At 43.5% G+C, this 13118-nt stretch overlaps 1 protein-coding gene across 3 annotated transcripts in view; it reads right to left on the reverse strand.

Annotated features, from left to right (window-relative positions):
- LOC140739888 (small conductance calcium-activated potassium channel protein 2-like) overlaps positions 1-13118 on the reverse strand; it is a 117006-nt gene that overhangs the window by 71987 nt on the left and 31901 nt on the right. For 2 of the 3 annotated variants that reach the window (XM_073068525.1, XM_073068523.1), the window contains exon 2: positions 12340-12771. In XM_073068525.1, coding sequence (XP_072924626.1) covers positions 12340-12687 — 348 coding nt within the window. In that variant the 5' untranslated portion in view covers positions 12688-12771. Of the gene's footprint in view, positions 1-12339; positions 12772-13118 lie in introns of those variants that run through there. The other variant, XM_073068526.1, reaches the window with a different exon arrangement.

Here is a 13118-nt window from a genome sequence, read left to right on the forward strand (position 1 = left end):
TGGTCTCCATGGAACAATACTCTCCGATGGGGCTACATGTTGCTGTGAAACACTGACGTCATCAGTGGCAATAACAGTTTCCGTGGTACACAGCCCAGCCACGTTAACACAGGGCAACTACAGAAATTATCCAATCAGTAACAGAAGAATAAGAGTAAGAATCAGGTTTAATGTCACTGACAGGTCCTGAAATTTTTTGCTTTGTGGCATTACATAAAAAAAACTATAAATTACAATAAGAAATATATAAAAATTAAATTAAAAAATAGTGCAAAAAGAGAGCAAGAATAGTGAACAACACACACAAAATGCTGGAGGAACTCAGCAGGCCAGGCGGCATCTATGGAAAAAAACACAGCCGACGATTCGAGCCGAGACCCAATGGCAGGTCCCTTCGGCCCAAAGCGTCGACTGTTCCTCCAACATTTTGTGTGTGTTGCTTGTACTTCCAGCGTCTGCAGGCTTTCTCTTGTTTGCAAAAATAGTGAGGTAGTGTTCATGGTCGATTTTATATCCATTTAGAAATTTAATGGGTGGAAGAGAAGAAGCTGTTCCTAAAATGTTATGTGTGTCTTCAGGCTCCTGTACCTCCTCTTTGATGGTAGCAATGAGAAATGAGCATGTCTTAGCTAATAGGCGTCCTCAATTACAGATGATGACTTTTTGAGGTAGCCTCTTTCGAATATGCCCATGAAGCTGGCTGGGTTTGCAACTCTCTACCGGTTTTTCCAACCCTGTGCAGAGGCACCTCCATACCAGACAGTGCTGTAATCAGTTAGAAGGTTCTCCACAGCACATTTGTAGAAATTTGCTCGAGACTTTGGTGACATACCAAACCTCCTAATGAAATATAGCCGCTGACGTGTCTTCTTCATAATTGCATCTATATATTACGCCCACGATAGATCTTCAGAGATGTTGACACCCAGGAGGCATTAGGCAGAGCCACATCCAACAACCCAAGAACCAATTATTTAACTCTTGCTGTCCCATTAACAGCCAATGAACTTCAAACAAGCAAGAATTCCAGTTTAAACAAGAGATTAATACTTTATCCTGGAGAAGGGTTTTAACAAAAAGGGTAACTGGTTAGTTCACACCACAGTCCATTAAAGAAAGAGAATTTTGAGACGTTGGATATACTATATACTTCAAGGATATTCTCAAAGCCTCCCTTGAAAAACTAACTTTCTCATTATTCAGAGCACTTCCTGGCCCACAACATTAAAAGTGGAAAAGGAGCATTTATCAATAGGCGTACATGGAGGTGCAGCATAACAAGTGGCAGAATACACAACCTCCTTGGCAACCCAACTGCCAACCTGTCAAACAGCTCTTGCTCCATCTCTGCAGACCCCACACTGGGCACATCAACTTCCTCAGAGCCCACAGAAATGGAGCAGAAGAACGTCACCCTCAAGCCTGAGAAAAGGACGACGAATCAGATAGCAGCTTTCAAGTTCACACCAACTATCTCATCAAACACTCATACAACAAAGAAAAAAGTTAAATACAGAGCCAAGTTCCCTTGATAAGTTTATAACTTAGTTCTGCACAGAGGGATTCGTAGTGAAGATGGTGAAGTGGTGCATTTCCAGTTTGGTTTGGGGTGTGCTGCCATTTTGTAAAGCAAACCTGGGTTGGATTGTTGCTGAGAACGAACTGGCAGGGTTTTCAGTACTAAGCAGAATGTGGATGGAGCATGGTTACTCCTTTGAAGAATCAGCATTGGTACAATGACCCATTGTGTGTCTTTGTGCACTGTGAGGTTCTCTTGTTCTCTGGTGAAGCAATGCTAACACCAAGGAAAGATAACTGGAAAACTGAGAAGTTCGAGGAGCTATCAAAGAAGCAATAGAGGGAGACAGGAAGGTAAAAGAGAGATATCAGAGGTATGTTTTTTTTCACTGACAGAATGGTGGGTACATTGAATGCCCTGCTAGGAGTAGTGGTAGACGCAAATATATTAGGGGGTTTAAGGAACTCTTAGCATGCACAAGCATGATAGAAAAATGGAAGAGTTAGATCAATCATAGTACATGTTAAAAGGTCAGCACAACATCATGGGTCCAAGGACTTGCACTGGCCTGTAATGTTTTATGTTTTATGTGCAAACAGATCCCCGGACACTCCTGCACAATACAATGGGAGGTGTTTGACCAGCAGTACCAAACTCATCACAAATGCAAACTTCTGTTGTGTAAGAGGGGCAAGTCCATTGGTGCAACTGAAAGGGATACGGAATCTGTGGCACTGGATTAACATTGCTGAAGACCACAGGCTCAACTTATCACGGTCCTGCAGCTGGAAGGTGGAGGAAGGCACCCTCAAGCCTGAGAAAAGGCCGATGAATCAGTTCACGCTGACTATCTCATCAAACACTCATACAACAAAGAAAAAAAGTTAAATACAGAGCCAAGTTCCCTTGATAAGTTTATAACTTAGGCAAGAACATAAAACATAAATTTATAACCTAGGCAAGAACATAAAAAAGAACCTCTAATAATTGGAAGGTTCAGGGTGTCCAGATGGAGATCTGAGAGGGCTGAGGATCGGAGTCATGTTGGAGAGCTCGGGGAAGCAGGGAGTTACATATAAAGTAAGTTTTTGGTTTTATTTAAGAGATGGTCATCCCACTTTGATGTGGGACTGTGGAAACCAGGTATTCTGGGAATGCACAGTGATGGTTGCTCCCTCGTGCAAGTTACACCACAATGCTCCAGAGAGGATGTTGCATCAGGAATTTCTCTCCCAGTGAAACTAGGTTGGGTCACAAGGGTGATGACTTGGAAGTGGTCCTTGGGATTACCAAAGTGAAGAAAGACAACTCTGAACTGTATTTCACTTATGCTATCGATTTTTCAGAATGTGAAACATAATTGAAAGGCTATCAAATCTGAAAGTAAAGAGTATCTCATAAATACATTAAATGAACGGAAGACCATGGGGCAAAAGTGGCCCTATCAAAGACAGATACTGATGAGACTATAATGACCTAAATGAAGTGCTGGCCTTGTTAAATGGATAGTTTGCATCCACATCTTCAGCAGAGTAAATGACAAATTATCCGTGAAATAAATTAACCCCAAAAGTCAGGTTTTATTATGTCAATCCATCCAATTAAAAATTTAAAATGGTAATAAAGAAAATGAAGGGACTGGAGTGAGGTCAATCTCCCGAGTCAGATGATTTTAAAAGAAAGAGAATGGAATATAAATATAAATAAAAGGACAAGATATATGAGCATGAGCTGGCAGCTAGCCCCTTTATCTTTTCTGCTACTGGGTAAAATTATGGCTAAATGATCACTTCATCTAATCCCCTAATGTTAGGAGTATTAGAGCTGGAGTTGGTTTTCTACACCCTTGCATTTCTTCCTCCATTTTGTGAGATTATGCCTAATTGTGACCACTGTCCATATCCACTAAGTTTACAATAATCCACTGACCTACCGGATGGGGTCTAACCAGAGCACTGCCCAGCTGTAATGTAACTCCCCGCATGGCAACACAAGAATGTAGGAACTGAAAAGGCCTTCAGCTCCTTGATTCATTCAATAAGGTCATGGCCAATCTCTGATCTACGCTTTCCCTATAAACCTCAATAACTTTGATAACAAACATCCGTGAGATTCAGATTAAAGATGAACAAACACTCCAGAATCAGTTGTCATTTGTTCCAGTTTTGCTCGTCAAAGTATTTCATCACTCCTGAAACTCAAGCTCTTGGCTTCAGGTCTTGTTCCCCCTCATTCCGAACTCCACGACAAGCAGGAATAAGTCCTCACTATCTCCCAGTTTCCCTTAGTACTGAGAACATTTTAATCAAATCTGCACTTAATGTTCCTGCCTACATACAAAATTAACTTGTCTAATTTCACTTTGTAGTTTAACTTGGAGAGTTCAAGTATCACTGTGGAAAATCTGCAGTGTACTCCTACTCCTCCCAGGCCTCATACACACCCCAAGGATTGTGAGACCTGAACTGTTTTCAATGCCATCAGTAGGGTATAACAAGGAAATGTATCACTGAAGTATCACGTTCACTGGCTGGTACTCCAGCCCTCTGGACTAAATAGCCAACATGCTATTAGTTTCATTTCTACCCTGGCCAAGTTATTTTAATGACTGATATCCACGATGTCCAAATCTCCTTGGAGCACCATTGCTTCCTGATGTTCACTGTTTATTAAAGGATATCCCACCCTTTCTCGGTTCTGTATTGAAGTTCATTTGCCATAGTTTACTGCCCATAAATCTGGAACATAAAACATAATGCACAGTACAGGCCCTTTGACCCACGATGTATATCGACCATTTAACCTACTCTAAGGTCAATCCAACACTTCCCTTTCTACGTACCCTACATTTTTCTATCATCCATGTGCCTACCTCAGATTTTCTTAAACGCCCCTAATGTACCACCACCCCGGTCAGTGTGTTCGATGCACCCACCACCCTCTGTGTACAGAATTTACCTCTGACATCCCCTCCCATACTTTTCACCAACCACCTTAAAATTATGCCCCCATGTATTAGCCATTTCTCCCCTGGAAAAGGTTTCTGGCTGCCCACCTGATCTATGCCTCTTATCATTTTGTACATCTCTATCATCTGATCTGATCCTTAAATCCACTTAAGCAGCACTTCATTGGACCCGTGAAGGGTGGAGGAAACGGGACAGGCTAAACTTGGCACTTTACCGTAGAAGCAGAAATGAGGAGCCTGGGGAACCAAAGAGAAAATGGCCAAGGACAGACAGAGGAGAAGGACCTTCATTGCTGCCCTAAGCACCCGCAACATAACGGGCAGTAAGTAAGTATCCTTGGCCCTCTGTGGGCATGAAGTTCCAAAGACTTAGAGCCCACTAACTGATGGAATTTCTTTTCATTCCAGTGTAAAGTGTTTGGGCCCCTACCCTGACACTTTCTCATGATCAACCCTATAAATCTGAAAAAATGTAAGCATTTCAATTCATTCACGAACAAGAGAAAATCTGGCAGATGCTGGAAATCTGAGCAACACACACAAAATGCTGGAGGAATTCGGCAGGCCAGGCAGCATCTATGGAAAAGAGTACAGTCGACGTTTTGGGCTGAAACCCTTTCGACGGGACCGGAGAGAAAAAGCTGAGGCGTAGATTTAAAAGGTGGGGGGAGGGGAGAAACAAACACAAGGTGATAGGGAAACACAAAGTGATAGGTGACACCTGAAGGGGGAGGGCATGAAGCCAAGAGCTGGGAAGTAAATTGGTAAAAGAAACAGAGGCCGTGGAAGGAAAAAAAGGGGGCAGCGCACCAGAAAGAGATGATGGGCAGGCAAGGAGATGAGGTGAGAGAGCGAAACGGGGATGGGAAATGGTGAAGGGGGGTGGGTGGGGGCCATTACTGGCAGATAGAGGTTCATGCCATCAGTTTGGAGGCTACCCAAACAGAATGTAAGGTGTTGTTCCTCCAACCTAAGTGTGGCCTCATTACGACATTGGAGGAGACCATTGCTAGACATATTGGAATTCGATTCATCACCTCATTATCCTAAATTTATGGAATATAAGCCATCCCTACATAGTCTCCCCTCACTAACCAATGCATCAGTCCCAGGAATCAGTACGCACAACTTTCCCAACAGTGTAGGCAGAAGGGAAAGACTAAAAAGCCCCAGCATTTTGAGCTTGGCATCAGGTTTTGGGGATTCCAGGAGTGAATAGCTGGAGGAAATATGGCTTCCTGGTGTGACTCTACATCCATTGATTGGGTTTGAGGAGGCTCACAAAGACCCAAGAGATGTTATTGAGACAAGAGTCCGGTTATTGTACTGTTTATTATACTTAGTAAAAAGCCATCAACTATTCTTAAAGATTAAAGAGAGATTAAAGATTAGCTTCACACGCAAAATGCCAGTGGAACGCAGCAGGCCAGGCAGCATCTATAGGAAGATGTACAGTCGACGTTTCGGGCCGAGACCCTTCGTCAGGAATAACTGAAAGAAGAAATAGTAAGAGATTTGAAAGTGGGAGGGGGATTTATTTGTCACGTGTTCTTCGAACATATAGAGAAGTGTGTTGTTTTGCAGCAATGACCAACATCGCCTGAGACCAGCCTGCAAGTGTCACCCCGCTTCTGGCACCAACATAGCATGCCCACGGCTTACTAACCCTAACTCATCTGTCTTTGGACTGTGGGAGGAAACCAGAGCGCCTGGAGGAAACCCACGCGGTCGCAGGTAGAACGTACAAACTCCTCACAGATAGCGGTGGGGATTGAACCCCAGTCTTACATCGAAACATGGAAAATAGGTGCAGGAGTAGGCCCTTCGGCCCTTCGAGCCTGCACCGCCATTCAGTATGATCATGGCTGATCATCCAACTCAGAACCCTGTACCTGCTTTCTCTCCATACCCCTGATCCCTTTAGCCACAAGGGCCATACCTAACTTCCTCTTAAATATAGCCAATGAACCGGCCTCTGAATGAATCTGACGCTGTAAAGGGTTACCCTAACCACTACTCCACTGTGCCACATACTCTAACTGTATGTGTATGTGAAAGATGAGTCACCTATTTGGAACTATTTTCCTAAAAATATAGGGTAGCAAATTCTAAGGCAGAGGTAGATAGATACATGATAAGTGAAGAGGTGGTGGTAGATGGAAATGCCCAGTTGAAGTCTTAATCAGATTATCTATTATTTTATTAAATGGCCAAATTGGCTGGTCCTAATTCACATATTTTTATATTTGTATGCATACCATAGTTGAACATTTTGGTTGAAGCCGCCCACACAGTGTTACAACAGCAGTAACTTTCTGTAGCATTAATGGTGCAAAGCAACTGTCTATCCTTCACATGGTTGTTATCGAATGAGCTCAGCTTTGTGGGGAGGTATGAAGATGTATGACTGAAAACTGGGTGAAACAGATTGGTTTTAAGGAGAGTTCTAAGTGATCGAATCGATGGAGGTGGAAGGAATAAGAAAGAGAATTCCAAAGCTCGTTGCTGAAAGGCTGGCTGGCAACAGCAGTGAGATTAAATCCAGGGATTTAATCGAATCTAATCAAAAGGTTAGCATCAGGTTTTGGGGATTCCTGGAGTGGATTGCTGGAGGAATCATGGCCTCTCGGTGTGAATCCTCATCTGAGGTTGGAATATTTTCGCACTCAATCCCTTCTCCTCCCCTGTCCATCTCCTCACTCTGATGCCCTTCCTCTTTCTCATTCTTCAATGGTCCACTGTCTTCTCCCGTCAGATTCCTTCTTCAGCTCTTTACCTCGTCCACCTATCACTTCCCAGCTTCTTACTTCATTCTTCCTCCCCCACCCACCCCCGCCTTGCCTGGTTTCACCTATCACGTGCAGCTTGTACTCCTTCCCCTCCCGCACCTTCTCATTCTGGCTTCTTCCCCCTTCCTTTCCAGTACTGGTGAAGGGTCTCAGCTCAAAACATTGACTTACTCACCCGCATAGACGCTGCCTGGCTTGCTGAGTTTTTCCAGCATTTTGCTTGGGTTGGAATTTAGTGTGATTGCTAAGTCACGTGGGCCTGTGGAGGAGCCTACAGAATTAGTAGTGAATCCATGGAGGAGTTTGAAACAAGGCGAGGTCAATTGGTGATATTTTATGGGAATCCAAGAAATCATTTTACTAACATTACACTATAAAGATTAGACGGCTGGGACCATGGAACAGAGAGTGGATTAAGAGGAATCTCAAGATTCACAACAGGAATGACAGCCATTCATCAAGTGTTCTTAGGAGTTAAATTAGGAATTAAGTGGTAGTGGATATTCAGAGATACTTCCCTCACACGCTGCTGAGTCTGGGAGACAATTGCAGCTTTGAAGACTGAAGGACATCAGGGTGAAAAGAATTAACTTGTGGGGCCTGGGTTCCATCAATTCAGATTTATTATTTTTCAGGTTAAGTGTGATCTCGTGACGGTGGATGAGATAATTAAATGAGTTGATAGGTCAGCAGGGAGAGAGAGAGAAACCACTCTGTCTGCTGGGAGAGACCAGGGCAAGAGGATGTAATGAATTCAATGCTAGCCATCAGGGTAGAGATCAGTAAGCTCTTGTTCACGGCAAAGATGGAAATCTGGAACTTCAGAGAGTCAACTGGAGCTTCCAAGATTGCTGGGTAAGGGTAGTAAGAAGTTTGTACCAAGACAGAGTGATGGAGCTAAAGCACTGAGTATAAATTTGTTAAAGAGACAGGCCTAAAGGCCTGAACGGCCCCCTGCGCCTTTGCTATAGAACAAGACAGAGCTCCTTCAGACTTGTCACAATTTTAACTCACAAAATTAGTGCAGTACAATTTGGCAGCTGAAAAATCACGGACACTATCTATAATTGAATTCGAATGGACACTGACTGTGCAATGAGTTTCTGCAGCATTTCCAGTCTCGTAAAAGACGGATTTGTATTTCTGCCGCAACTGCCACCACAAGATGTCTCAAAGAGTTTTGCATGCACTGAAGTGTAGGAAGCATAGCAACCAGTGAGCTCCCTACACAATGATGACTAAACTATTCTGGTGATGATGATGGGTTGTCAATATCAGCAAGGACATTAAGGGAACTCCGCTGAGTTGGTTAGCCTAAATGAGCAAAGGTTCAGTTTTATGAACAGTTGAGAGGCATTTGGATTGATACATGGAGAGGATGTTCATGGAGGGTTATGGGCTGAATGCAGGTAAATGGGACGACCAGGAAAGATGCTGTGGTTGGTGTGGACCTGTTAGGTCAAGGGACCTGCCTCAGTAATGTATTACTCTACAAACTTTTCTGATGAAGTGTCTGGAGGCCTCTGAACCTGGAAACAAGAAGCCCACCCATGCCTGACATGCATCAGTATCACTCCAAGTCAGTGAGAAATCAGTTTCACAAGGTGATGCAAAACTGAAAATCCCATTCTGATATTTGAATGATATTTCCCCCCCCAACGTCAGTGGGGAAAAAAGTGCTGACCAGGGCAAGAAAGCAACTTGCTCAGCATCCCCATTTATTTTCAGCTCTCCTAGGTACATTCTTAAAACAAGGGTTCCCAACCTGAGGTCCATAGTCTCTTTGCTTAATGGTCCATGACTAAAAAATGGTTGAAAACCCCTTCTATAAGATATTAGCTGCATGACCTGTGGCTCTCTGAAAATCTGAGTTTACAACACCATTCCACTCCCACAAGCATCTTCCCCAATCCACTGCACTTTTTCCCTCTTATAGGTAAGGGAATGAAGGATTATGGGGAAAAGGCAGGTAGGTGGAGGCCCATGGCCAGATCAGCCATGATCTTATTGAGTCGTTGAGCAGGCTCGATGTGCCAGATGGCCGGCTCCTGCTCCTATTTCTTATATTCTTATCAACAAGTAACTTCATGGGTTCTCAAACCAACCTTTCAAATCATACCCCCACCTTCATCTACTCTCCCTTGTTCCCTTTCTCAGCTTGCACTGATGTCATGTCTACTCTGTCATGTAAGTTATGTTTAATTTATGTTAATTTAAGATCATCTTAACTTAGGTTTGTCACTTTGACGCTGCTGCAAGAGGTCAATTTTGATGGCATTTATAGCTTGGGAATGTATGCCTATGACAATATACTTGAACTTGAATGAACTACGCCAGCATCTCGCAGGGAAATCCTGTGAGCTGGGAATCTCCAGACTCTCCCATTCAATTTGCAATGCTCCATACCTGCATTTCATTTTCAAACTCCCTGCTGCTAACTAGGAACTTGTCGGTTTACACTGTCTGTGGGTGTTGGGGCTGGTACTCTATAATCTAATGATACAAACTCAAGTTACTGGCCCACACAGGGAAACGTTTTAGTGGCTCAATCCCATTCCTGGAGGTGGGTAACTCTTCCACGGGATTATTAAATATTTCTCTCTCACTTCATCCCACTTTCCCCCTCTCTGCAACTGGCTTGCCTCCATTTAACCATCTATTTCTGTCCTTCTATCGTTTCATCCTCGATCCTTCGATCTCAATTGCTGAAATTGGTCCCATTAATTGCTGGGGTTCTCAAATTCCTTGGAATCGTCACCCACTGCACTACAAACTCACCTCTCAGTAGGCTACAGGACAAAGCCACTGAAGGGGAAGTTGGATGGTTTACTCTAGACAGCTTTGGATACATGGATTTAAAGCTTAACAACGAAGAATTTCTCCCACTCTGGCATCTAAACACCATGTGAGAAATATGTAGAGAACGCCCACTAGGACTAATGACTCAGAAGAGGCTTTGCCATATTCAGTGATGGGAAACTTCCCACCTTGGATGCTGCAAGACATTGAAATGCTGGGTCGTTTAATGCCTTGTCTGGAGACTGCTTCTTTATGCATGAGTTGAGGGAGTGAGGAGCAGTTGAGCCAGAATCTCTCCTCGCCCTGATGTCCTTGTGGGAGGAATGAATCTGAGTCATCGGCAAAGTGAATCCCTGTTTATCTTTTGTCTCCTCCCACCTTACTGGCGGTATTACCTTGATCCACCACCCTGAATATTTTTTTTCCTCTACCATCGGCAAACCATGGTATGCATCAGCCACAAAATCAGAATCAGTTTTATTATCACCGGCATGTGTCGTGAAATTTGTTACCTTAGCAGCAGCAGGTCAATGTAATATATAATATAGAAGAAAAAAAAGTAAAAATAAATAAATCAATTACAGTAAATGTATATTGAATAGATTAAAATTGTGCAAAAACAGAAATAATATATATTTAAAAAGTGAGGTAGTGTTCACGGGTTCAATGCCCACTTAGGAATTGGATGGCAGAGGGGAAAAAGCTGTTCCTGAATCGCGGACTGTGTACCTTCAGGCTTCTGTACCTCCTACCTGATGGTAACATTGAGAAAAGGGCATGCCCTGGGTGCTGCAGGTCCACAACAATGGAAACTGCCTTTCTAAGACACTGCTCCTTCAAGATGTCCTGAGTACTTTGTAGGCTAGCACCCAAGATGGAGCTGACTAAATTTACAGTTACCTACAAGGTGAACCAAACGATTTTGTTTTGCATGGAAGAAGAACTATAAACTAGAGGGGTGAGAGGTGAAAGATTTAGAAGGGAATGGAGGGGCATCTTTTTCATTTAAAGTAGTGTATTTATGGAATGAGTTGCCAGAAGTGGTTGAGACAGGTCCAATAACAACATTTAAAAGCCATTTGAATAACTACAAGGATAGGAGGGGATTATTAGGGATGTGGACCAAACGTAGGCAAATGAGACTGGCACGGTCAGCATAGTCAGGTTGGACCAAGGGGTTTATGTCCAAGCCGTATTGCTCCGTAGGTTAAACCGGAAGTGCCTCTACCACTAGGAAGATCAGTGGGTATGTGAGAACACCACCACCTTCAGTTTCCCTTCCAAATCGCCTACCATTCTGATTTGGGGAATATATCCTTTATCCTGGAACTAAATCTTGGAGTTCCCTCACCAACAACACTACCTCCAGCAGAAGGATGAGAACAGTTCAAAATGGTTCAACACAACCTTGTCATCATCACTAAGAGTCTCCCACATCCCATAAACAAATAAAATTAATAATTCTTTCAAGCTTGATCCCGGGAGATCCTGTTGGAATTCAGCCAATGCATATGAAGCCTAGAGGTGAAACTAGAGACATTTCTGGAAGAAAGACAACATCCATTCAGCCCCTTGAGTCTGTTCAAATGAGACAATGGCTGATTTATTCTGTAACTCCAAATATGTGATGGCTTGAAAGGACTTAACACTTCCCCCTGATAAAAAAAAAACCGATCAATCTCACTCTTGAAACACCGTTTATTCATCTCTGGCTCTTCCATTTATGACTCTCATCTGAAACTATGATGCTGTTCTCTTTAGTCTTACTTTTCCTCAGATCTGGAAGTGACCTTCTGTTCATCATCAGATATTGTAAATGCAGAAGCCAGTATTGACTGCAAACTTTCAGATGGGAGGGTCACAAGACTGGGTAAGGATATTTCTTGGGAATGTGGGAATTGTGGTCACAGCTGGAATTTATCACCCATTGCTACCTGCCTTTAAAGACAATAAGTACCAATAACTTTGGCTGAGACTCTGACTGACTTGCAGACTCCACTCCTGAAGGATGCTCCTCAACAGTTGGGTATTTCACAACAATGCAACAACTCTTTTCATTCCGTTACCAGCAATTACCATATATATTAAAACTCATCATAATAGTGCACATGACGCCTGTTTAGGGTCTGAGCTTTTAAACACAGTCCAAAGGCCATGTGTTTTGGGAGCCAGCTTTGTTCAGTAGTTTGGCCTACTCCAAAGCCTCAGAATGGAGGAAGTCCTTTAGGCACCATGTCACCGAGGAAAAGAAAATCTAGGCTTACCTTAGTGTAAACTCCCCATGACAACTCTGTCTCTGTCACCATAACAACAATCCCAAACATTCCAAATATCAGCGCGTAATCACTGAGCCGCTTCCTTTTCTCAAACAGGGCTCTCCGGTGTCCTAGCTTATGCCCGATATTCTGGGACTTCTTGGGTGATTTCCTGCCTTCATTCACCAAGCTGTCGTTGGAGATGTTGTTCTGGTCGGGTTTGGAGACCACCACCTCCAAGCCGGAGTTGGTGTGCAGAGGCTGTGTCTCCGAGTCCAGATCATGGAGGTTTCTGTGCGAGGTGCCAAGGCTACTGAGGGGTCTCACCACCCCTCCATTATACTTGCAGCTAGTCATGGCTATCTCGGTGAAAGGGTTGCTCTCGCTGAAGCTGTTTTTGGATCCAGCATGATGCAGGCGATGGAAGTCACTAGTGTTCACCTACGGGAAGAGCAAAGAAAGAGTTTGAAAGTCAAAAGCCTTGTCTTAGCGCCTTGAATCAAGTCCTACTTAAGATAGCCCTATGGCAATGCAGAAACCTCATTTAAAACGTTGACCTCCTGAAACTCCGAGCACAGGGTGCTCATGATAGAACTAGTGAATAAATGTTGTCCCTGATGATTGATATCTGCACTCTGTGCCAGGCACTCTCCCCTTTTGATCACAAGTTCACTAAGACTCATTGGAACTGCATTCATCCAGGCAATGACAGACACTCTATCACACTCTCAACTTTTTCTTAAAGATCAAAGAAAGGTTTAAAGAGGTGTGTTGGGGGGACGGTGCAG

This window comes from Hemitrygon akajei, chromosome 16, assembly GCF_048418815.1.
Source record: "Hemitrygon akajei chromosome 16, sHemAka1.3, whole genome shotgun sequence".
Classification (NCBI taxonomy): domain Eukaryota; kingdom Metazoa; phylum Chordata; class Chondrichthyes; order Myliobatiformes; family Dasyatidae; genus Hemitrygon; species Hemitrygon akajei.